The 26488-nt window shown below is 43.3% G+C and overlaps 2 protein-coding genes across 11 annotated transcripts in view; both read right to left on the bottom strand.

Annotated features, from left to right (window-relative positions):
* The window catches only part of ETV7 (ETS variant transcription factor 7), a 32682-nt gene extending 29444 nt beyond the window's left edge, over window positions 1-3238 (bottom strand). Inside the window, exons 1-3 of one of the 10 annotated variants that reach the window (XM_053222884.1) lie at window positions 1875-2657; window positions 1620-1698; window positions 838-967 (exon numbers count right to left, since the gene is read on the bottom strand). In XM_053222884.1, coding sequence (XP_053078859.1) covers window positions 838-967; window positions 1620-1625 — 136 coding nt within the window. In that variant the 5' untranslated portion in view covers window positions 1626-1698; window positions 1875-2657. Of the gene's footprint in view, window positions 1-837; window positions 968-1619; window positions 1835-1874 lie in introns of those variants that run through there. The other 9 variants (XM_053222888.1, XM_053222881.1, XM_053222880.1 and 6 more) reach the window with 9 other exon arrangements.
* Window positions 3239-4312: 1074 nt separating this feature from the next.
* PXT1 (peroxisomal testis enriched protein 1) lies at window positions 4313-26226 on the bottom strand (the record flags this gene model as incomplete). Its single annotated transcript, XM_015069763.3, is given in 4 exon segments — window positions 4313-5243; window positions 11518-11648; window positions 25999-26076; window positions 26079-26226. Coding segments are annotated over 4 exon segments (465 nt in total), but the record flags the coding sequence as incomplete, so codon positions are not given.
* Window positions 26227-26488: the final 262 nt, after the last annotated feature.

The following is a 26488-nucleotide window of genomic DNA, read 5'->3' as shown; positions in this document are numbered from 1 at the left end:
TAGCTTCTCCACCCCTCAGCTCTGGCAACTGAAACAATCTACAGCCTGTTCTATGGTTAGGAGTTTCCTCGGGAAAATGAAATAAAAAGATATGGCCAATATGTCTCCCATGGCTCTCCTTGGGTGGGTTTGATTGTTTTACATATTCTTCTGCTTCCCTGTCATTTCCCAATTTTTGACAATAAGCATATGCGACTTTAGGAACAATGAAAATGAAGCATAATCATTTAAAAGAGAGTTCTACATACATACAACTATGGTTCACTGTTTCACCTCATCTGGCTTCCTCATTGGCAACATCCCCAATCCTTTGTCTTTAGGCTGGAAGAGACCCCATAGCTCATTTGATCCCAACCCTCATCTTACTAATGAGGAGACTTCTCTTCTTCACCCTTGACCATGGCAGCTGCCTCCCCGCAGTGAGAATTCACATTGACCTCCTCTGACTTCCTCACCAAGGAAAAGTTACAGAAAACCCAGCAAAGAAATAGCAAATGGAGGGAAGGCAGTCTCTTGGGTAAGAAGTCCATGTGTCACATTTATGTCCTTTAAAAACATCGGCCTCTGGGGCTCCCGGGTGGCTCAACTGCTTAAGCATCTGACTTTGGTTCAGGTCAGGATCTCACAGCTTATGGGTTCAAGCCCCACGTCAGGCTCTGTGCCGATAGCTCAGAGCCTGGAGCCTGCTTTAGAGTCTCTCTCCCTCTCTCTCTCTCTCTCTCTGCCCCTCCCTGGCTTGCATCCTGCCTCTCTGTCTCTCAAAAATGAATAAACATTTAAAAATGTTTTTCAATAAAAAATATAAAAACATCAGCCTTTCTCCTCCCCTCTACTCACGGAGTCTTCCTGGCAGCTTGCAGATTCCCCCTTCACCCAGCAAGTCCATTCCAGCTTCACATTTGGCCTGGGTGCCTGGGGGTGGTGTGGCTGCCTCGGGGCTCACAGAAAAACTGGCCAACTCTCCCTCCTAGAAAGTAGAAAAGCCGGGGCAGTCAAAGAAGAGCCTTCTTGGTGAAGGCTCAGCCATCCTTACATGTATTAAGATTTTTTTTTTCCAATGGAAAGAGCAACCATCTGCCTTCAAGGTAGGAACCATGTATGCCCTTAGCTTGGTTCCTTCGACATCTTGTACGCAGCGGGCACTTGATCGATTTCACCTTTCTGATTCAAGTTTTTCACGAATGTGCCGAACCCCACCAGAAGGCTCCCCTGCCAAGATCTGATTGTACGCTGAAAATCTAAGAGCCTAGGCATGCTCTCTGGGACCTTGGTGAGAGGACACAGGGGACCTGAGGGGCCAGGATAAAAAGATCTGAAGTCAGAAATAAACAAGCAACCAAGTAAATGCTGTTTTCAAGAGAGAAAAAGGAAGGATAAATTTCTAAATCCCAAGGTCCCACCAAGGGAAGCCTATATCTTTACAATTTTACAACCAGCTTCGCCCCAGAGGTATTCGGTTCATCCGTTAGGATGAGGGCATGACAAAAGTGACAGGATTTTGTAGAAACAGGAGGATCCTTGGGACTTATGCCCAGTCACAGGTGCCACCCTGTGAAAAGCAAAAGTGAAACCAGTCCCAGCAAGTCATTTTCCCGATCTAGGATCTTCAAGAGCATTACCTTCATCTCTTGGTGTCTGAGGAGGGCAACCTGCAGTGAAAGACTGGGGATTTGGAGCCACACAGCAAACTCCAGAAGCCTGCAGAGGAGGATTTGACAACTTTTGGGGTAGCTCTGAGGGCATTTCTGGCTGGGACCCAGCCCCCCTGCTCCCATGGGTGCTGTTTCCCAGGTAATCCAGCCTCCAAGGTTGCCACTGGGAGGGAGGGCTTGCCAGGCTGGAGAAGGGTCTAGGGTCTAGGGCCTGATACTCACAGGAAGCCCCTCGTGGACTCTTCAACCCTCTTCCAAGCATTCTAATACCAGCCAATTCCGGGGTTTTAACTGCCTGGGAAATGCCAGCCAGGGAGCTACTGAGAGGGGTCTGGGCCTCAGCAGGAAGGCCAGGGAAAGGTCTGATAAAATATGGATATGTATCTGAAACTTTATCATGGAGAGAGGAGGTGGAGAAAGGTCTTGGAGGTGGGAAGAGGGAGCCCAGCTCTGGGGCGGTTCTGAGGCTGCTGGGGAAATGCGGCAAAGGCGGCACAGGCAGAGGGACTGCTAAGGAGTGAGGGGGGTGGGGGGAGGCCTCCGCGGTCGCGTTTGCCAGCTATGAGGGGCTGCTTTGTGCAGGAACCTCCTGGGACATCACAACTGGTTGATGGAGGGGTGAGGAGGAGGTGTGGAGGAGCAGTATATAACACAGAAGGGCTGGAGGTGAGTTAGGAGGAGAGAGGGCCGGCGAGAGAGGGATGCAAGGTGAAGTTTGGTTATGTGTTGGAAAGCGAGATTCCAGCCAGGAAATAGTTCTGATAAAATGAGTATGGAACTTGATTGAGGTAATGGAGAAGGGATGGGGGGCAGGAGGCTCAGTTCGCGCACTGCGGACTTCAGCCCAGCCGCTGGGCTCTTACCTGCATCACAGGTGGAGAGGTGAGGGAGCCACCGGCTGTCCGTCGTGAGCGTTCCGCCGGCTGCGGCTGCTGGGCCTCCTTCCCCCAACCCCTAACTCGGCTCCCCAAGCTGGAAGGTGGCCTAGGAGGAAATCTCTTTCGAGAAGAGAAGCGCCGGGTGGCCTCGGGTTCCCGGGCGAGCAGGCTCACAAGGGCGCTCCGGTAATCTCTATCCTTCCGGGAAACGAAAACGAAAGAGCGGGATCCGGCTTCCACTCCCGCCCCGGCGGGCTCCGGGGAGGCAGGGACCGGCCCTTGCGGGAGCAGAGCAACGGGCGCTGTCTGCTTGCCAGCCCGGAGGCGTCGGTCCTGCCGGCGTGCCCCCGCCAGTGGACCGACCCTCCTCGGGCCAGCCTGGCCCTGGTTCCCAGGGGCATGGAGGTGAGATGCTGCGGGATCTGGGGAGCCGATGGAACCCCTGGTCTTGGGCTCAGGACAGCAACAGACCACCTTCATGTCATCCCTGTGTGTCTCCGCATTTGGATGGGGACGGGTCCTCCGATGCTGTCCGCCTGGACCAGGTGCCTCGCCCCTTAGGGATGGGTGACTTTCTTGGCCCTGACCCCCGCCTCTGCCTGCCGTTTGGCTGGCGGAGCCCCACCATCAGAGGGGCTGTGGTACCCCCTGCTGCCTTAGACCCCAGTACTCAGTGGAATCCCCCTACACCTTTTCCCAGGCCGCTGGCTTCTCCAGGCAAACCAACACACTTACCTGAGGAAAAGGAGAAAGCCTGACCTTGTGCAGAAATTCCCAAGGGGTAGATGCTGTTGCAAATGCTTACTTAGCACTGATACGCCATAAGCTCCTAGAAACTAGTAAGAACAAGGCCAGAAACCCAACAGAAAAAGGAGCAAAGGATATGAATAGAAAGTCCTCCTAAAACAAAATGCTGAATGGCCCCGGAATATAGAAGATGCTCAGACTCACTCATTATTAAGGTGTGCAAAATAAAGTTTTCTGAGATATCATTTTTTTACCTGTTAATCTGGCAAAAATTCAAAAGTCTAATGACATAATCCACTGGAGAGGCCGAGGGGAACAGAGAACATTGGGCAAGCCCACGGAAAGTAGTAAGACAAGATCTGGCAAAGTTACAAATGCACATACCCTTCGGCCAGCAGTCCCAGTGCCGGAAATGTGTTCAATGAATCCAACGCACCTATCCAAAATGTACATGTTGTTTATTTCAGCATGGCTTATGATAAGGAACAATTAGAAACGATCCAGGCATCCATTAAAAGGGGGCTGATGAAATAAATTATGGTAGATCCATTTAACAGAACACTGTCTCATCTCTCTGTGAGGGATGGCAAGTTCTCCAAGAGGCAATACAGCATAGTCTTTAGGAACCTAGACTCAGGACAGTCCACCCGGCTTAGAATTCCAGCTGTCATGGGGTGCCTGGGTGGCTCAGTCGGTTAAACGTCTGACTTTGGCTCGGGTCGTGATCTCCTGGTTCGTGGGTTTGAGCCCCACATCTGGCTCTGTGCTCACAGCTCAGAGCCTGGAGCCTGCTTTGGATCCTGTGTCTCCCTCTCTCTCTGTCTCTCCCCGACTCACACTCTGTCTCTCTCTCTCTCTCAAAAATAAACATTAAAAATTTTTTAAAAAAAGAAAAGAAGAGCAAGAGTTTTCTTTTCTTTTAAAAAAGAGCAAGAGTTTTCTTTTCTTTTAAAAAAAGAAAAGAAGAGCAAGGTTGAAGCCTTTTTATATGTGTTGATTTTTAACCATGGGAATAAATACCTATCAAAAGAGTAAAAATAAATAAGAAAGATGTTTAAAATTTTGTTTAATGTTTATCTATCTTGGAACTGTATAGGCATGGCCTGAGACAAACTGAAAAAAATGAGGACGTTTCCCTTTGGAAGGGAATGCTACATATGATCAAAATCTACAAAATTTTGAATCCATATGACAGAAACAAGTGGAACCCCTCCTTCACAAAAGGAACATGCACAGGTGTTTCATGCTCAAAAATATAACAATATTTATTTCATTTCTTAAATTATTAATTTTTAAATAACACTCTTCCTACAAAGAACTCGAAATGTATATATGGAACTTATAATTTATAACCAGAAACTTTCTTAATGCTTCCAAAAGGGGGAGAAGAGAAGGAAGGTGAGGTAGACGGAGAGGTCTAAGAACAGGGCACTGCAGGTCTGGACACAGGCAACAAGGGTGGGGCCAGCAGGTTGCTGGAGGGCCCAGCACCCAGGGAAGGGCCAGGAGAAAGCACCCATTTCCGTGACCTCTGCTTTGAGAACAAGGTTCAATTTCACTCATGAAAGAAGATGCTTCAGGTTGCTTTACAAAGAGCACCGGGGACCGTCCACAGCACTGGTGGTAGAATTCTAAGTGGCAAGGCCCCCTGGGGCTGTACCGGGAGGCAGTCACAGACGTCTCACAGCAGGTGGCTCTGAACAGACAAACGGCCAGTGAGTCTGCAGTCCTCCAAGAAACCAGGCGTGAACCAACAGTGATGAGTAAAAAGAGAGGGAGACAGAGAAGGGTCTGCTTCCATTTGCCCCAGTGGGATTCTTGTTTTCTCAGAGGTTAGAAGGTGGCATTTACATTTCTTTCACATCCAACGGATATTCCAGAGAAAGCGCTGCAGTGCGTGAACTCCTCCAAAGAAAACCAAGACACAATGAGCCAGTGCCTCCCTGACTTCCTGCTGAAGAAGATCCTGTTGATCAGAAGAGCGAGAGAGAAGCTTTTTTAAAAAGTTGATAGAATAGGGGCGCCTGGGTGGCTCAATGGGTTAAGCGTAAGTCTGACTTGGGCCCAGGTCATGATCTCACAGTTCGTGGGTGCGGTCGGGCTCTGTGCTAACAGCTTGGAGCCTGGAGCCTGCCTCGGATGTTGTGTCTCCCTCTCTCTCTCTCTGCCCCTCCCCAGCGCATGCTCGCACTCTGTCTCTGTCAAAAATAAATAAACTTAAAAAAATGTTTTTTTAAATCAATAGAATAATCCAAAGGTAGAAACTCAATATTCATTCAACGAATGCCACAAACAAGCTTCCTGGGCTGCTTTATGAATTGTATGAGCAGGAGGATATCTGAGTCTGTTCCTCCACCCGCCTTGGGAAGCTTCGTCTGGATTTATCTTTTCCATCCGAACCATCCGCACATGGGGGCACTCTTTCCAGGGCTGGTAACCTCTGCCTCTGGCTTTGCAGGGCACTTTCTTAGTCCTTTCAAAGAAGCCAGGTGTTTGCTTTGGGGTTGGAAGAACTGATAGGACTTGGACGAGCGTAGGGGGGAGTGAGTATGAGCAAAGTGGGAGGTGACAGCACAGCAGGTTTGTGGAGGAGTAAGTAAAGGCCGCTGTTTATTCTGGAACATCAGAGAAGAACACATGGCTCTCCCTGGCCCTGCCCCTCCTTCTGCAGTCTATTCACCACACAGCAGCCTTGGTGAACAGTGAAATGTGCCTCCTGTGCTCAGTGCTCTCCCATGGCTCTGCTTCAGTCCTCAGGGGGACCTGGGATCCTGCCTACTCTGCCCCAACCAGCCGCTCTGACCATAGTTTTTACTACTTTCTCTCTTACTCAGCTTCCTTCGCTGCCTCCTTGCTCTTCTTCAAACATGCCAGACATGCTCCTGCCTCCACGGCTCTGCTTCCCACCCCCCTTCCGCCTCCACTGCTCTCCCCCTCCAGAGATGCACGGCTCCCTTCTACACCTCTGTCAAGGTTTCACTCAGAAGTCATCCTCTCAGTAGTAAGGCCTTCCCCCTCTACTTAAAATTGTAAACCCCCCAACACTCCTCCTTCCTTTCCTTGCTTTATTTTTCTGCACAATATTTGTCATTGACTGATAAACTGCACACTTTATTTGTCTGCTTATAGTCTGTCTCCCCTTTTAGGATATAAACTCCAAGAGGGGCCCCTGGGTGGCTCAGTTGGTTAAGCATCTGACTTCAGCTCAGATCATGACTTCACGGTTTGTTCAAGCCCCACATCGGGCTCTGTGCTGTCAGCACAGAATCTGCTTCAGATCCTCTGTCTCTCTCTCTCTCCACCCCTCCCCTGCTCTCTCTCTCTCTCTCTCTCTCTCAAAAATAAATAACAGTAAAAAAATTTTTTTAATGTTTAAAAAAAACAAGCATATAAGCTCCATGAGATCAAGGAGTTTTCTCTCTTTTAATCACTGCTATATCTCCAGCACTTAAACGGATCCTGACACATAATAGATAGTATTCTATAAATATTTGTTATATAAATGAATGAATGAATGAATGAATGAATGATAAACCAACAGTGGCAAGCTAAAGAATTTAGACTTTGTCCTGTCAGCAACTAGGAATCATTAAAGGGTTTTTTTTTTCTCTTTTATAGTTGGTATCAGTTAGGAAAATGGAATGGATTTCCTTCTAGCAAGGTAGATGAGAAAAGGTACAGAACACCAAGTCAGAGGCTCATATATTTAAATTCCAGCTTTGGCACTTAATTGCCAAATGACCTTAGGTTACCTAATCTCTCTGAACCTCATACTAATCCACTAATCCATAGAGTTATTGAGAGAATTGACTAAAACACATAAGGGTCTCTCAAAGAGTACCTGGAAGAAATTGTTTAATAATAAATGTTAGTTTCCCTTCCCTCTTTTAAACAAACTAAGAAATTCCGTATGCATTACTGTACCAGTCAGGGTCCCAGAGGAGACAGATGGCACACTCAAATTAGGATAACTCAGGGACAGTTAAATAAAGAGACTGTCTACAAAGGTGGGGAGCACACAGGTGGCACAATACCACGTGGGCTGGTAACGTCTGAGTTGTTGCCTGTACTGTTGGGGATACAGGGTAGCACAGTTACTAGAACCCAGAAGGAGAGAGTCCTATGGAGATAAAATTCCAAAGACACATTTAAGATCCTAAAAGCAATGGGAAGACTATTTTAAAACATAGTTTATAGGGGCGCCTGGGTGGCGCAGTCGGTTAAGCGTCCGACTTCAACTAGGTCACGATCTCGCGGTCCGTGAGTTCGAGCCCCGCGTCGGGCTCTGGGCTGATGGCTCGGAGCCTGGAGCCTGTTTCCGATTCTGTGTCTCCCTCTCTCTCTGCCCCTCCCCCGTTCATGCTCTGTCTCTCTCTGCCCCTCCCCCGTTCATGCTCTGTCTCTCTCTGTCCCAAAAATAAACGTTGAAAAAAAAAATTTTTTAAAAAACATAGTTTATATCTAGGAAAAGTACTGCTCCAGATTAAAAAAAAAAAAAAAAAAAGACCAGGTCCTTGAACCAAAATCCCTCCAAAACCCTAAACAGCAAAATAGAAGACATTATTTTGAGAATCAAGGCCTGCTTGAAAACAAAGAACACTTGCCTACGTGAAAAGAACAAGAGACCAAGCTTTGTAGCAGCTCAAGAGAGATCTACTCGCAGACAAAAGCAGAACTTGGTGAACTCCTTGCTAGGGAGCTCCAAGCGCAAGAGTGAAAGTTTCCTTACGCCAAAAGCAGGAAGACGTCCGGAGGATCAGTGTGACCGCTTGATTAAACAGAATACGAAAGGCGAATCCGCGATGACTATATACAAAAGAAATACATCATTCCAGATTTGAAATTCTGCTACAGTTGCTTGATTTAAGTCTTGAAGCAGCAGAGTAAAAAGCCTTGAGCATTTTAGAGCCACGCTTTGGAGGAATTTTTACTATTACTTTTTAGACGCACCGTGAGCTACTTAAAGGTGACCTAAAATGCAATTTTGTGGTCCAGGCCAAGGTACCTTTCAAAGCCTAGGGCAAAGCCGACTTTGTGAAATGCTGCAGGAAACACTAGGGCAGGCATAAGGATAGACATATAGATCAATGGAATAGAATGGAGAGCCCAGAAATAAACGCTCACATTTACAGTCAATTAATTTTCGACAAGGATGCCAAGGCAATTTAATAGGGAAAGAATTGTCTTTTCAACAAAGGGTTCTGGGACAACTGGATGGATACCCACATGCAAAAGAATGAAGATAAACTTTTAACTCACAGCATACACAAAAATGGATCAAAGACCTAAATTTAACAGCTAAAACTATAAATCTCTTAGAAGAACATATAGGTGTAAATCCTCATGACTTTGGATTAGGCAATGATTTCTTAGCTATGACCCCTAAAGCAGTAGAAACAAAAGAAAAAATAGGTAAATTGAACCTCATCAAAATTTAAAAGTTCAGTGCTTCAAAGAACACCATCCAAAAAGTGAAAATGGGAGAAAATATTTGCAAGTAATATATCCAATAAGGAACTTACATCTAGAATGTATAAAGAACTCCAACAGCTCAATCATAAAAAGACAAATAAGCCAATTTTAAAATGGGCAAAGGATCTGAACAGACATTTCTCCAAAGAGACATCCAAATGAGTAATAAGCACATAACAAGATACACAACACTAGCCATCAGGAAAGTGCAGATCGAAACCACAATATGAGGGGCGTCTGGGTGGCTCAGTCAGTTAGGCATCCAACTTCAGCTCAGGTCCTGATCTCTCGGTTCTATGAGTTCCAACCCCACATCGGGCTCTATGCTGACAGCTCAGAGCCTGGAGTCTGCTTTGGATTCTGTGTCTCCCTCTCTCTCTGCCCCTCCCCTGCTCATGCTCTCTCTCTCTCTCTCTCTCTCTCTCTCTCTCTCTCTCTCTCTCTCTCTCTCAAAAATAAATAAACATTAAAAAAAATTTTAATGATAACTTTACGGAAAAATAAAATTTATATACTGTATAATTTTCCTGTTGAGTAATGTACAGCTAATGGTTTTTAGAATATTCACAGAGCTGTACAACCATCATCAGAATCAACTTTAAGTTCAATTATTTATTTTTAAGAGAGAGAGAGTATAAGTGGGGCAGGGGCAGAGAGAGAGGGGGACAGAGGATCTGAAGTGGGCTCTGCTCAGAGAGCCCGAGGAGGGGTTGAACTCACAAACTGTGAGGTGCCCCTCATTTTTTAAAAAAAGCTAGGGAGTTCAGTGTCAACTTATTAAGCTGTAGGGGTCAATTTAAGACCCAAGTAAATTATAACTTCAAAGGTAAGGGACCTCTTGATTGGGTTGAGGCAAATACAGAAAATAGTTGGTTGTGATTTGTCCTCTGTCCTCTTCAGAGAAAAAATTAGAAGGAACCATGAGTATTCAGAATTAGCAGATAAAGAGGCAGGGAAGATACACTAAGGGCTTTCCTAGAATGCATAAAGTCCACTCATCAGTGAAAACTTTCCTACAGAGGAAACTGTAGCATAGAAAGGAAATGGTAAATATCTCGAGCATGCTGGTAAATGATCCATAGCACAGAGGTGGTCAACTCCAACTGTTTTGTGGTCCAGGGCACAACTATTAAAAGGGCAAAGGCAGAAAGCAATTTTTTGTTCGAGTTAACATTTATTGATCATTTTCCGTGGGTCAGGTTCTGTTCTAAGTGATTTACAAAGATTATCTCATTTAATTTTCACAACAGCCTACTCTCTGCTCGGCAGCCAGTACCCATTCTAAATGTGAATCAGCTCACAAAGCTCTCCTGCTCTCCCTCTCCAGAAGCTTCCTTATGCGTAGGGTAAAACCCAAACACCTTATCATTGCCTCTACGACTGAAGCCAACTCCTGGAGCTCAACTCACTCCATTCCAGCTACTCTGGCCCCCCTCGGTCTTCCTTAGGCCTGTTCCTATCACATGCGCTCCCTGTTCCCCCAGGTATTCCCATGGCTCACTCCCTTACTTCCAGTCTCAGCTCAAATCTTGCCTCCCCAAGGAGGCCTTCCCTGATCACCCATCCAAAGTCACTCTCCATCACTCGGTATCCCCAATCCTGCTTTGAGCTTGCATCCCTGCCTGACTAGTCATCCGCTTTACTGTTCAGCACGAATTCAATGAGAGCAGGCTCCCCTTCTGTCCGGCTCTCTGCTCTAGCTACCAATGCCTGGAACTGAGTCTTGCATATAGTACGCACTAAATAAAATTTGCTTGGATGAAATCGGTCCGTCAGGTATTTTATTTGACTCTCTGTGTTTCTTTCCTCTTTGTTTCCTTCTTACTTTCAGTAGTGTTGTTGTTGGGACCGCTCATTCATGTTTTGTCTCAGGGAATGTTTTACCTGGGGGAAAGGCTGAGTATTAGCCACATTTGAACCAGAGCATAAAAGAGGACATGGCATCCCTGAAACCAGCATGATGGCAGCAGCAGTGATGAATCCTCACAGGACAGGTACTTTTGATGGGAAGAAGTCGGGCTCTGAGGGGCAGCCCCCTCCCCCGTGGAGCCTCACATATCATTCTCTCTCCACTGCCGACTACAGGTTATTCTAGTGGACTTGAGCTCCTCTAAGATCTCAAACAGTAACCATTATTCTTTCCCTTATTATCTCATATAATAATCAGCAGAAACAAAGAAATCAGCAGGAGTGGGGCTTAGATCATCACCTCTGGGTCGGTTCAAGGAGGAAAACCACAATTAAGGGTTTTCTCCTCCCTGAATGGGCATTAGATTCACCTGTGGAGCTTTTAAAGTACCTGATGCCCAGGCCACACCTCTTGACAATAAAATTAGAATCTCTCAAGGTGGGGCCCAGGCATCTGTAGTTCTTAAAACTTCAATGGTGATTCTAATATGCACCCTGGTTGGAGGGTGTGGAGCAAAGTCTCTCGCACTTTAATGTGCATGCAAACCTCCTGGGGTGTGTGTAAAAAAGTAGATCCTGACTCTGGCATTGTGGCTGGGGCGTGAGCTTTTGCATATTTGACCAGATGCTACCTGATGCTGATGTTGCTGTCCACGGACCACAGTTTGAGTAACAAGTGTGAGATCAAATATTGGCTTTGACTCAGGTTCACAATTTTCAGATCTAATGTTTCAGCATTTGGACATTATTAATCCTCATGTTCTGCTAATTCCTGGGCCTCCCAGCCACTCGGCAGTCATTGTTCTGTTTGTTCTTCCTTCCTACCTGACTGGCTGTTTTGGGGGAAACTGAAGACGTACCTCTTGAACCATCCCACGATCGATGCTGTCCCCAATGTTTCTTAACTGCATGGCCAACTTGTGGATTATTTCCTCCTGGTGATGGTTCTGGCCAATGCTACTCTCCTTGGGCTGAGAAGGCAGATTGTGATCTACATTGAACAGAAAAGAGTTCAAAAGAGAGTATTAACTATAAATCACTCACCACTAGTCACTAAAAACTGTCTTAGACAATGAAAGGGATGAAATCTCATCATCGATGACTATAGAAAAGCAAAGCCTTGCATTGGAATAAATTAGTTCTGTTCAATAGGAACATAATTCAAACTACACATTAATTTTAAATTTTCTAGTAGTAACATCAGGCAAAAATATTTTAGTAATATATTTTACTTAAGACAATACATCCAAAATATTATCATGAAACATATAATCAATACAATTTTTTTTTGAGAGAGAGAGAGAGAGAGAGGGAGAGTGAGAGCAGGGGAGGGGCAGAGGGAGAGGGAGAGAATCTTAAGCAGGCTCCATGCCCAGCATGGGCTTGATCTCACGACCCTAATATCATGACCTGAGCTGAAATCAAGAGTCAGACGCTTAACCACTGAGTCACGCAGTCATCCCCAAATTACCAACAATATGTTTTGCATTTTTTATAGTTAAGTCTTTCAAATCCAGTGTTTATTTCATACTTACAGCACATCTCAATCCAGGTGCTATCTTTTCATTGGAAAACCCTGATTTGTATTTGTATTTCATGAAACTTACAGTTTAAAAGGTAGAATCATATATCCAAGTTGTTTATATATATATATATATATATATATATATGTTGTTCCAAATGTACTTAATAGTTTTCCAACAATTAAATCAAGTATCAGTTTTTAAACTTTAATTGAAAATAAATAAAACTTAAAATTCAGTTCCTCAACTGGCCACATTTCACGCACTCAAGAAACAAACACAGTTAGTAGCTATCATCCTGGACAGTACAGATCTGTATCTTTATAGTTTTGTAAGGTAGAGGTTTCCATTTTAATGCTTATATCCATGATCCTTGAATGAGTTCCTCCAAACTTTATTTGCTTCCAACAACCAATAAGTGTGGTTTTTTTTAACACACACACACACACACACACACACACACACACACACACAGAATGGGGGAGGGGCAGAGAAAGAAGGAGACACAGAATCTGAAGCAGGCTCCAGGCTCTGAGCTGTCAGCACAGAGCCCAGTGAGGGGTTTGAACTCACAGATCGCAAGATCATGACCTGAGCCAAAGTCTGATGCCTAACTGACTGAGCCACCCAGGCTCCCCTAACCAATAAGTGTTTTTAAGCAACACTATGAGTAAACTACTGCGCTGAGTGCTTTGGGGAACTTATAAAGACAAGGTTTCTGTCTTTACATTGCTGATAACCCACTGGTTAGGGATTAAACAATTAGCAAGTGCTTCAGGAATACAGAGGAGAGGAAGATAAATTTGTGCTAAAATAGATATAAGCTGTATCATAGATACAGCAAATTATGCATTGAACCTGTTTTGTTTCAGGACTTTGAAAATTTGAAGGACTTTGATTTTTCAGGCTTAGTACTGAGAGATTAAGTCCTGTCCTCAAAGAGTCTAGCAGGAGAGAGACACAAACCACAATTCAACATGTTATAGTAAGTAAAAGTAAGGTCTGCACAGAGGAGCCGGGGCAGATGTCCCAAAGAAAATGATAACTGAGTTCAGCATTGAAGAAGGAAGGATGAATAAGAATTAGCCAGGAGAAGAAGAGAGAGATGGGGAGATGGGGGCGGGGCCAGCTGGGAAGGAGTGGAACGAGACCTTGCCAACAGCAGCAAGCGTCACATAAGCAAAGGCATGGGGGTAACAGACAGTGAGGCTTTGTACATAACCTCTAAGTAGTGCTACTGTTAAAAGGCAGCGAATGATGGGAGAAAAAGGTGGGTAACAGAGTAGGCAAGAGCAAAATCATGAAGGCACAGTGAAAGGCTGGGACTTCATCCAGTAGGGCAGGGGACCCACTGAAAGGTTTCAAGCAGGAAATGACTTGATCAGATTCGCTCCTAGCTCTTACCCTCTGGGATCAGAGTGAAGATGGGCAAGACTTAAGGCAGGGAATGCATTAAAAGGCTACTGCAGGGGCGCCTGGCTGGCTCAGTCGGTTAAGTATCTGACTTCGGCTCAGGTCATGATCTCACGGTTCGTGGGTTCAAGCCCCGCATTGGGCTCTGGGCTGACAGCTTGGAGCCTGGAGCCTCCTTCAGATTCTGTGTCTCCCCCTCTCCCCCCCCATCCCTCCCCCGCCTCTCTAAAAAATAAACATTAAAAAGAAATTTTTTTTAAGGCTACGGCAAAGTGCTGCAGAGAGATGATAAGGAGTTGCCTAAAAATAACTAGCATACTTACCACATGCCAGACCATATACGCATTATCTTACTGACTACTCCCTCACAATGACCCCCATGAGGTCATTACCCCATGCTACAGATGAGAGAGTTGTGGTTTAGAGCAGTGCTTTTCAGACTTGGTTCCACCTTGGAATCCCTTGGGGAGGCTTTTAAAACTCCCACTGTTCGGGCCTTACTCCATTCCAACGAAATCAGTTGAGCCAAGAATTGGTATTTTGTTTAAAGCTCCTCAAGTGGTTCCCATGTGCAACCAGGCTTGGGGATTGGGGCGGGGGGCGGGGGGGGGGGGCGGGGCGGAGGGGTGGGGTTAGAGGGAATGAGTAACTTGCCAGTGGCTGAAAGCGTGAGAGCCAGGATTTAAACCCAGGTCTGCCTGGCTCCAGAGCCCATGCTCTTAAACCTCAGCATACAGAGCCTGAACTAGTACTAACCTGAAATAGTACTAACAGAGGTGGAGTGGGGAGAACAGATTCTATAAATGTTTAGGAAGCAGAATAGGCTGGAATTTGGCAAAAGATTTGCTGAGAAAGGTGAGGGAAAGGGAAATTCTTACTTTGCCAGCTCAGGAGACTGGAAAGGTGATGGCACTATCAGCCTGTACAGAGAATGAGGGTCGAGGGAGGACAGGTATAGAAGGCAGAGGAGGCAGGCAGAAAGAGGAAGAAGAAAATTCGAGTTCATTTATAAATTTAAGGTACCTGTAGGACATCTTAGCAGACATCTGGCATATACCTGAAGCAAATAATAATAATAATAATAATAATAATAATAATAATAATAATAATAATAATAAAAGGAATATACCTGAAGCTCAAGGGATGTCAGAACTTAAAGATTTAAGAGTTATCATTTATTTATTCAATAAAAATGCAGGCGTGGATAAGATCTTTCAGAATTTATGTAGCTGATGGATAAGACTGATGGCTAACAAGATAGGCAAAGGAACAAAAGCCCACAAAAATGACTGAGAAGGAATAGTCAGAGAGGTACATGGGGAATCAGGAGAAACACTATAACAGTATTTTCTAACCATCTTTCAACGCTTGTTGAAAATTTCCTTCTAAACTGTACTAATGGGCATTGTTACTTGGTTAAGTATGGTATACAGAATATGACTGTGTATGTGTCAGTGTGTGTGTTGTTGTTGTTGTTGTTGTTGTTGTTAATGGTGATGATTCAGAATGATTCAGGTGATTCAGAATCCTGAAACACACCTTAAAGTCCTTTCATTAAAGATGCCAATCATTGTCTGACTTGCCCACACCCCCTTCCAAAAGAATCTGCCATATTGCCTAAGCAGTCTAGCTCCTTCTCCCATGTCCCCACCCCAACCCCAGACCACAGCTGTTTAGATCAGAGATGGACACCTGAGCCAAGAACATATCATCCACTGGCTGGCCAAAAGAGAGCAGGGTCCCTTCCTCTCTGTTCAATGTTTAGGAGACTAAGTTCAGGAGACTAAAGGAACAGTTGGCAGTGGGACCAGGAATGCCACGGGATTATGTTGGGCCCAGGATAAGTCAAAGCCTTTGCAAATGAAAATTATGAAGGGGAAGGAAACATTTGAAGGAGAGATGGAAGAAGCTGGCTGATAGAGAAGACCTAAGCAGAGCAAACACTTATAAAGAAAGCAAGAAAAAGAAAAGACTGGCCCCAGAACTGCCTTAGAACTTGAACCCTCCAAGTTCAGTTCTCTTTCACAAGCATCCTCACCAGCAACCACAGCTTTCTGGAGGTGACTGGAGTAGGTTTCTCTTCCCTGTAACCAAACAAATAATCATAAATATCTATGTCAATTATCATTGTCCAGAGCTGTTGAATATAGATAAAACTGTGTAAGAAATAGCGTTGGCTATACATTGGCTTCAGGATAGACTCTGAAAGTAAAATTTAAAAACTAGGTTCCTGACGCTTTTGTTTTTGCTTCTGGTCATTTACCCACTCCTCACAAAAGTCGAATGCAAAATGGATTCAGGGCTCTCTTGTACTCAACCTATTTAGTCAGAATTATTTGTTGACTAAAGAGAGTCAGTATACCTCTCCTACAGACATTTACACAGCAAAACAGTTATACCACCACAGTATAAGAAATATTATAAGATTACAGGAAAGAAATTACTAAATCAAAGCTCTACAATAGTCATATGTTCTTTAAATACAGAGAACAAACTGAGGGTTGCTGGAGGGGGTGGGGGTGGGGGGATGGGCTAAATGGGGTAAAGGGCAATTAAGGAAGACACTTGGGATGAGCACTGGGTGTTATATGTAGGGGATGAATCACTGGAATCTACTCCTGAAATCATTATTGCACTATATGCTAACTAACTTGGATGTAAATTAAAAAATAAATTGGGGCGCCTGGGTGGCTCAGTCAGTTAATCGTCCGACTTTGGTTCAGGTCATGATCTCACAGTTCATGGGTTTGAGCCCCACATATGACTCTGTGCTGACAGCTCAGAGCCTGGAGCCTGCTTCTGATTCTGTGCCTCTCTCTCTGCCCCTCCCCTGCTTATGCTCTCTCTCTCAAATATAAATAATAAACATTAAAAAAATTTTTTAAATAAATAATAAATTAATTAATAAATAGTTAATTTGAAAAATAAATAAATAAAAATAAAATAGGCATATGTTGGAGAAGTGAGAAGTCTTGTGACAAGATAATCAAAATGAATTAAACAAAAAAGTAAACCTTTATTATTTTCCAAGTATTGAATTTTTACTTTTTTCCTTTTTTTAAAAAAATGTTTATTTATTTTTAAGAGAGAGAGCGAGTGTGCATGAGCAGGGGAGGGGCAGAGAGAGGGGGATAGAGGATCCAAAGCGGTCTCTGTGCTGACAGCAGAGAGCCCGATGTAGGGCTCAAACTCATGAACCATGAGATCATGATCTGAGCCAAAGTCAGACACTTAACCAACTGAGCCCCCCAGGAACCCCCCAAGTACTGAATTTTTAATACAGAGGGAGATATATATCCCCACACAGAATTCTGAAAATAAAATCATAGTCTAAATGGCCTACTGGGAGATTTGGGACAATCATGTGGTTAATCCTTTTGCAAGAATAATTCCTTCATAAAGCAAATAATAAGCCTCAATATAGTGGAATTTTAAAAAACATTGCTACGTGTTGTGAGTCCTACATAAGCAACTTTGACCAACTGTCCCTTCAGTTGCATTTTGGAAAACTTTTAAGCAAACATGCTTCTAAGATTTTATAAGTGTTTCTCTGCTGCTAACTATAATGTGAATAGTTTATTTTCTCATATGGTGATCACTTTCAGAATCTTGATTTTGTTCACTAAAAATAGAGGCATAGGGACTTCTGGCTCAAGAGTGAGCACAAGCATTGGTCTTCCATGTCCCCTAATCCCTCCCAAGGCACAACCAAAATGAATGTATAAAAAAAGAATAAAACCACAACAGTGAAAAGAATGGGAGACTGGGTCAACAGCAGATGAGAGATGTGTACGTGTTTCTGGAAGGTAGAAAGCAAATGAGACAAGAGGACAAATGAGCCAGATAGAGAAAGCGCCAAGACCCCACCACACGAGCTCCTGAGGCTTGGAAGCCCATTTACTCACTAAAACCCCAAAGCTGGGAGAGGGAGATGAGAGATTGGAACTCTGATGAGGATCAGCTGTACCAATTGGTCCCTCAACACCCCCAGGCCGCTATACCCACCACAAACTTCAAGCAAAAAAGAACCCCAGACACTCTTCTCTAACAGAAGAGAACGAATCTTGTGAAGGAAGCTAAAGCCTTTTTATGAATGTTGGTGCCTCAAATTAAAGGTCTCCTTGGCGGAAGGGAAAAAAAAGGTCTCCTTGTTCTAGCATTTAGGGGACCTGGGGCCAGAAAATGAGCTCCCTAATTCATGTCCCTAATGCCCACTGCCAAGTCAGAGCCCTCCTATGCCCCCATATGAGTCCCTACTCATTGGGGAGCCAGTTAAGCCTAGTGGTAAAATCCTGAAGCCACATCACTTGGGTTTGATTGTTAAATCCACTACAGATAACACTATGTAACCTGGGACAAGTTATTTAATCTCTCTATGCCTCAGTTTCTCCAACTGTAAGATAGGAATAGTAATGTATTATTTCATCAACCCTAAGCTTTTTACTGCCTCCAGACTCAGAATGCGTTTTACATCCTAGGCATGTCATATTTCAACAACATTTTCCTTCTTAGTAGTAAACAAAATGATGGTATATTTTACAGTTGATGGAATATCAAACTTAATGAAGTATCGTAGTAACTACCTCATAGAGAGGTTGTCGAAATGATAAAATGAGTTAATACATTTATCCCCCACAGGGCAGTGGCTAGAACTTGGATAAACACTACATAATTGTTAGCTACTGCTGCTAAGAAAACAGTCCTACTCACACAACAGCAGAAAAAACCCACATCGGCTACACAGTCCATATTTCTTTAAAATAACAAAGGATCACCAGCAATTGATAAGGACCACAGGATGCAAGAGAAATACCAGAAAACAAATAAAATTAACCCCAAGAGAAACATAGAACTCAGGGAATAGAAAAGTAAGTTTGCAAATTCTAGAGTATATATTTTGAGAGATTTAAGAAAGTATTACATTCGAGAAACAAAAGAGAATGCTATGGAAAAAAAAATAATCCCCAAACAAGATCTTACCAATTTTAAAAATATGATTTTCAAAATCAAAAATAAAATGGATGGTCCAAAAAAATAAAGTCAAGGAAATCGCTCAGGAAAAAAAAAAAAAAGAAGAAGATTAAAAAATATGAGAGAAAAGATAGGTGATATAGAGGGCCGATATGGAAAGACAAGCCTTTGATTTATGGGAGTACCAGAAAGAGATCAATAGAGGGGGTAAATTTCAAACCAAACAGTGTAAGACAGCTTCCCAAAGCTGAAGGTCACCAAACTTCAGACTAGAAAGTCCCATGTGCGTGGACGCAAGCACACACACACACACACACACACACACACACACACGCACAAGCCCCGCCAAGTTCTCAGGACCACAAATGGGGAAGTAAAAACCTCACTTCTAGAGCATACTAAAATTTCAAAACACCAAGCATAGGAGATGCTAAAAATCTCCAAAGAGAAACATGGATTAATTTGGCAACTGACTTCCCAACAACAACAAATACTAGAATATAAAGGCACAATTTTTGCCCCAGAATTTTATAAAAAATTATTTTCTTTTGGGGCACCTGGGTGGCTCAGTTGGTTAAGCATTCAACTTCGGCTCAGGTCATGATCTCATGGTTCGTGAGTTCGAGCCCCATGTCCGGCTCTGTGCTGACACCTCAGATTCTGCTTCAGATTCTGTGTCTCCCTCTATCTCTGCCCTTCCCCCACTCATAATCTGTCTCTCTGTCTCTCTCTCTCTCAAAAGTAAATAAACATTAAAAATTTTTTTAAAAATTTTTTATAATGTTTTTATTTATTTTTGAGACAGAGAGAGACAGAGCATGAATGGGGGAGGGTCAGAGAGAGAGGGAGACACAGAATCTGAAACAGGCTCCAGGCTCTGAGCTGTCAGCACAGAGCCCGACGCGGGGCTCGAACTCACGGACCGCGAGATCATGACCTGAGCCGAAGTCAGCTGCTTAGCCGACTGAGCCACCCAGGCGCCCCAAAAATTTTTTAAAATAAAATAAAATAAATAAAATAAAATAAAATAAAATAAAATAAAATAAAATAAATATTTTCTTTCCTTAAATAGATTTCATGCCCGGCATGGAGACCAACATGGGGCTTGAGCTCACAACCCTGAGATCAAGACCTGAGCTGAGATCAAGAGTCAGACGCTTAACTGAATGAGCCACCCAGTACCCCTAAAAAATTATTCTCAACCTAGAATTCTATGTCTAGCTGAACTCTCACTTATATGTGAGAGGTGAATAAAGACATTTGCAGATACGCAAGGGCTCGGGAAGATTTTCCTCCCATACAGAATTTCTTAGGAAGTCTCCCGAGGGAGTATTCCAAAAACCCAGAGTATGACGAAACCAAGAAAGAGAAAGGAGATTTAGCAGAAGGTGAATTCAACCCGTGTGAAGGGAAGTCCCAGGATGACAGAGGTACAATAGGCCTACAGAACACCGAGATTGGAGCAAGAGAACAGCCCCAGGAGGGAAGTTCCGGGGGCAAGAGAGATTTGCTAAAAACTGGGGGAAACTCAAAGCAATCGTCACTACAAATCATGTGGCGGAAGAGAAGGAAAGGCAATGAGCAAGTCCAGAAAACAATAAAAGGTCATGCAGGAAGTTTATGGTCTGAATGTGAAGCAAATTAAACTGTGGCCTAAGTTGAAAATGAAGGAACTGCTTTATAGTTCCTTCCAGCAGGATAGTCCTGTGTGTTAAACTTCACGGTACTCTACCTGTACGACTGGGCCAAATTTTAAGCAATCGCCGTTTCAGTTCCTTGTTTCATTACTGGGAAGTGATTATTCTCAGGAAAAAATCATTCCAGTACTTATCGATTTTATTCCTGGTAACTACCATCCCTAACTCCCAGAGTCTTGCACAACCTTTTACCTTTGGATGCTGACACAACAGGTGGACAAAAACGAGTATGAAGGTTTTGAAGTCTTGGCCTCTCTGCTTCCAGACTGGAAAACACCTCCCCTTTGCAGAGACAGACCAGTTTGCCAGAACACAAGGCCTCACCTCAAACTCGGTGTGACCTTTTCTCTTAATTGAGGAAAGCGGCTTCTTTTAGGAGAGCTTTAAGCCATTAGCTAGTGCTTTAGGTTCAGCCACTTTCAACATCTAAATCTGTCGAGTGCAAAATCAACAACAACTGCCTCCTCTCAAAGGACAACCCTTTCATAACCAATTAAACACATTGTAGTTGAATGTTCTATTGCTAGCAATCCCTAATAATTTCAAAGTTTGCAATTGAAGTTTGCTTCAATTTAGCGAGAATACTAATCAGCCGCAAGAAGGCTCAGAGTATTTTACCAAGGTCAAACTGCGCTTTTAAAAAAGGACCTGCTGGGGGCGCCTGGGTGGCTCCATGGGTCAAGCGTCCAACTCTTGACTTCAGCTCAGGTCATGATCCCAGGGTTGTGGGATAGAGCCCATATATATATATATATATATATATATATATATATATACACACACACATATATATATATATATACACACACACATATATATATATATGAGATTGGAAACAACCCATATGTATATTAAGAATAAAATATTTAAATAAACTATATGTTATATTCACACAATGGAATATTATGCCATTGTAAATAAGAATGACATTCTGCAAGTATTAATGCACAAAGATCTCCAAATCATATTGTGAAGTGAGAAAGCAGGTAAATATAGTGTGCTTTGCATGCTACCTTGCCTCTAAAAAGAGAGAGGGTATAAAAACCTATATTCGCAATTGTTCATATTTGCATAAAGAACCTCTAAAAGAATGCCCAAGAAACAAGAACAATGGTTGACTAGAATAGTGTTCAGAGTGGGATTTTGAACAGACGGGGAACAAGAATACAAAAAAGACTTTTCACCATATGCCTTTTCATATTCTTTAGTTTTCCAACCATGAAAATATTTTTTTAAGCACTTATATAGCACTTGGCGTGTCAGCCACTGTTGCAAGCCATTTAAAATTAGTAACTCATTTATTTTTAATGTATTAACACAAATACTCAAAAGTTAATTTAAAACGCATCTTACAAGTGTCATAACTGTATTGTGGTTATGCAAAAAATAATCTTTGTTCTTAGGAGACAAATTATTTAGGATGGAATTATTTAGAGATGAAACTAGTATCTCATAACTTTATCTCATAACTTTCTTCGTAGCAGAGAAAAACATGTGCACATGCATCCATATGTGTGTATATGAGTATGGAGAGAGATAAAAAGATAAAGCAAACATGTCCCCCCAAAAACTGATAAATCCAGGGGCGCCTGGGTGGCTCAGTCGGTTAAGCGTCCAACTTTGGCTCAGGTCATGATCTCACTGTTTGTGGGTTTCAGCCCCACATTGGGCTCTGCGTTGACAGCTTTGAGCCTGGAGCCTGTGTCTCAGATTCTGTGTCTCCCTCTCTCTCTGTCCCTCCCCCCCCCATCTCTCTCTCAAAAATAAATAAGCATTAAAAATTTTTTTCTAATGATAAATTCATGCAAAGGGTATATAAGTAACAATAGGCTTATTTGCGCAACTTTTTTTGTAGATTTGAAATTTTCCAAGGTAAACATTGGAAGGGAAAAAAATATCTCAGAAAAGTCCTTGAAAGTTAGATAGAACATTTCTATTTAGTTTCCATAAACTCTTTGGACTTGTTTTCAAGGCTCTTAGAATATATCTCAACTTATCTGTCCAGACTTCTTACACTGCTTGACCAAATCTTACCTTTGAATCACATCTCAAAATTTACTTTCTCAAGATGTCTTTTTTTGAATTTTCCAAAATAATACGATCTCTCACCACTTTGCATACCTACAGTTTTTTTAATTTTATTGTTATATGAAACAAGAGATGATAATGCCTAATAGATGAGTATGTTAATATACTTAGCTATTTTACACACATTGTCTATAATAATAATTATAGATTATGAGTTCATCCCCAAGAATTTAACAATTGAAAGAAAAAAGAAGTGTCTCTGATAACTAAGAGGCAAGATTAATTTATGTGTAGTGGAAATGAATGAGATGGGCAGTCATTGGAAGGGGAGAGGCTATCAGCTCTCCCTTGCCCAAGCTTCTTCCCCTGCCTGCAACTCCCACCGCCCTTAACTCCTTCAGGTCTCAGTCCAGGCGTACATCTTGAGGAAAGCCTTCTCTAATCTCCCTGCCGGGTTGAAGTCCCATTATAGCATCTGGACCTCTTCTCAGCCCTTAGCACATTGTATTTAACATTAGTATGGGGTTTTGTTTTTTTTTTTTTTTTAATGTTTATTTATTTTTGAGAGAGAGGAGAGAACAGGGGAGGGGCAGAGAGAGAGACAGGGAGACACAGAATCTGAAGCAGGCCCCAGGCTCCAGGCTGTCAGCACAGAGCCTGATGTGCAGCTCTAACTCACACCGGGAGATCATGACCTGAGCTGAAATCGGACGCTCAACCCACTGAGCCACCCAAGCGCCTCCATTAGTATGTTTAATTGACTACTCTCTGCCTCCATTACCAGACTGTATGTTCCAGGAAGGAAGGGGCTGTTAATGCTTTTGTTCACCAGTGTCACCCCAATATCTAGCACAGTGTCAAATAGAATAGGCCCTAGTATTTTTTTTAATGAATAAAAAACTAAAATGCGTCCATCAGGAGGAAGAGGGGGAGAGTTGATGAGCCTTGGAAGAAAAAGAGAGGGGCAAAAATGAGCATCCAAGCACTCTCAAAGGGAAAAAAGAGGCTGAATATCTGGATTCTACTGACTTCTACAATCAGTATATCCCATTTATACTACTTACATACATACATACATAATGCACACGTGTACATAATTCTGCCCTTTCCCACCAATAATTGTCACATTTTTAGAAGTGGGAAAGGCCTCTTTTTGCTTTTACTAACTTTTGTTCTCCCAAGAGTTTCTCATTTCCCTGAAATGACCCTATCAGGGTGGTTGTTCTGGAATTCCCAAGAGCCTACCCATTCCTCTCAACTTTTCTAAGAAAAAACAGCTTTAAGTTTCCCCTACAAAAATTATGTTTTCTTTCTCCAAAAAGCTACGTGTTCATCCGTGTTTATTTCCCTAAAGTAACAGAGACAAATTTTGGCTTCAACGAGTCACTGAATAATGACTGGTGATTTCCATTTCCAGTCTGTGTCGCAGCCTGGCACAAAAGCCACTGAGGGGATAACGGGACTTTTCAATAATCAGCTTCCTCAGAAGGAGTTTTACGCTGGGCAGTACTTAAGACTTTTTAAAAAAATTTTTAATGTTTTTATTTATTTTTGAGACAGAGAGAGACAGAGCATGAGCAGAGGAGGGGCAGAGAGAGAGGGAGACACAGAATCGGAAGCAGGCTCCAGGCTCTGAGCTGTCAGCACAGAGCCCGACGCGGGGCTCGAACTCACAGAGTGTGAGATCATGACCTGAGCTGAAGTCGGACGCTTAACCGACTGAGCCACTCAGGCGCCCCCCACCCCCTTTTTTTTTTTTTTAAGACAACTTCCCCAAACCCTCCGAGCCACCTTCCCTCCACCTTGGCGAGACCGACCACCCGCGGCGCTGCACCCGCCCCTTCTCTGGCGGGAAGGCGCGCGCCCGGCCGGCGGTTTTGGCGGCAGGGGTCACGTGGTCCCGCTGTGGCCAATGAGGGGCGCACATGGCGCGCGCGCGCGCGGCGGCCAGAAGCGGTCTCCCGCGCGGGCACCGGCGCGCCTTGTTCGCTCACGGCGACCGACCGGAGCGTGTGACCAAGAGACTGGGCGCCCGGAACACCCTGCCGGGTACCTCCGATTACCCTGCGGCTTGGCGTTCTTGACGCCGTACTGACACCTCCGTGTCCCTCTTACACCGCCACCTTCAGCCTGCACACCCCCCTTCTCTAAACGCTTCAGCGTTTGGGGGAGAAACGCGCTGCTGGCTCCTGGGCCAGGGAACAAGCGGAAAGGACCTGGGAGGCTTGGGCTTGCTGCCACCTCACCCTGAGCGACCCCTTGTCTCCTATTGTTTGGCAGTCCTTGGACGCACACCGGTGGCCCACCAGGCTACAATACTTGTCACAAATAAGATTTCACAGTCATAATAAAATGAGAGTTCTAGGCACGGAAACAAACACGTAGATTAGGTTGTTGGCTGTTACTCTAGAAATCAAACTTAGTAGCTTTATTAATTCAGCCTCCTTATGCTTTCGAGGTGAAACTAATGAGGAAAACATCTTGGGTAAATGTGGCAACCGCCCACACGGCACCTCTGAAGGTGCTTGAGCTGGAAATCTGCGAGGATCAAGTGGCATAGCGAGGTGTGAGAACATACCGAGAAAAGTTTACAGTAAAATATACGTTCCAGAACAGTGATAACGATTGCACTTTAGGAATATGCTAAAAACCACTGGATTGTGCCCTTTAAAAGGTTGAATTTTATGGTGTATGGATTACATCTCAATTTAAAAAAAACAAAAGATACGTGTCAGAAGGTATTCCTAGGTGACAGAATCTCAGGCTCTGAAAAATTATTGTTGACATCTGCACAAATCAAAATTCAATATTTTAGTCAATTTAGTTCTTCCTGGAAAACAGATACCATGTCTGATATGGTGGCTGGAGACTATCAGCCTGAAATGTCCACCTTCTCAGTGGCATATAATTCTTTTGAAACTGGATAGTAGTTTGAGATTTGCTTTAATTCTTCCTTTCGGGTGTCTGGCATATTCTTTTTTTTTTTTTTTTTAATGTTTATTTATTTTTGAGAGAGAGAGACAGAGTGCAAGCGGGGGAGGGGCAGAGAGTGGGAGACACAGAATCCGAAGCAGGTTCCAGGCTCTGAGCTGTCAGCACAGAGCTGGACGCGGGGCTGGAACTCACAAACAATGAGACATGACCTAAACTGAAGTAGCATGCTTAACCCACCGAGCCACCCAGGGGCCCATGGCTAGCATATTTTTAATCTAAAAGTCTAAAACCCCATAAACTTAACCCCAACACTCTCTAATGCTCCTCAAAATATAAAACTTTAATTTTCCAACATTCAAGGGCATCTAGGAATCATGCAAATTTTTGCAAAACAAAAATGCAAGTTTATCTTTCCTTCATGTTCTTGCCTACATCGGCAAAATCAAAGAGGAATCGAAACTGAATTTTCCCTGCTTAACATTGCCGGGTCAAGTTACAGACATGTTTTCGTTAAAGGACAAATTGGATCTGTTTTAGTTAATTTGCGATCATCTTCATGAGTTGTCACATCAACAATTCAGAACTAATAGAAACTAAGAGATTTAATACCATGAAGCAAAGTCAGTTTTAGATTTTTACCACCTAAGAATATTGATGAATAGATTTACCACTATCTTTTCACAATTAATGTTTAAGTAATCTATTTAATGTCCAATTTTATGTCCTCAACACCAAGAAAAATATTTATCTCAGCTAAAGGCAAGTAGTATCTTACCTGGGCTTCTTGACATGGCTGAAACTGGCTGGGAGCTAACAAGTCGGGTCATGTACTCCTTCTGAAAACTGTATTTCACCACAGGGATTTGCAACAATTTGTTACTTTGGGAGAGGGATTCAGAAGTTCTTTAGGTTCACAAACAATGGCATCATGTTTTTCTCTGTTGAAAAATATATCTTCAGAGAATTTCCCCCATCCGTATATATTCAGTATGTTTGATGAATATTAATGTTCCAACATTACAAGCAGCCTTTATTCTATGCATAAAAGGGTTATGGTTTTGAGTGGAAAATGGAACAGGGTAATTAAGGTCTTTTTCAATTTAGATAAACATCTTTCTATGTTGTTCGTCCTTAGATCTAACACCACCCCACATTCTCATCTCCAGTTTTCCTTCATCTTTTCAACAGCCACATTCTACCAAGAGAGCAGTCTAAATTAGTATGCATAGATAAAGGGAGACAAATTAGTGTAGCCAAAAGAAAAT

This window comes from Acinonyx jubatus, chromosome B2 (genome assembly GCF_027475565.1).
Source record: "Acinonyx jubatus isolate Ajub_Pintada_27869175 chromosome B2, VMU_Ajub_asm_v1.0, whole genome shotgun sequence".
In the NCBI taxonomy this organism is placed as follows: domain Eukaryota; kingdom Metazoa; phylum Chordata; class Mammalia; order Carnivora; family Felidae; genus Acinonyx; species Acinonyx jubatus.
The sequence above is the reverse complement of the archived record's forward strand: the minus strand, read 5'-3'. Positions and strand labels throughout refer to the sequence as shown.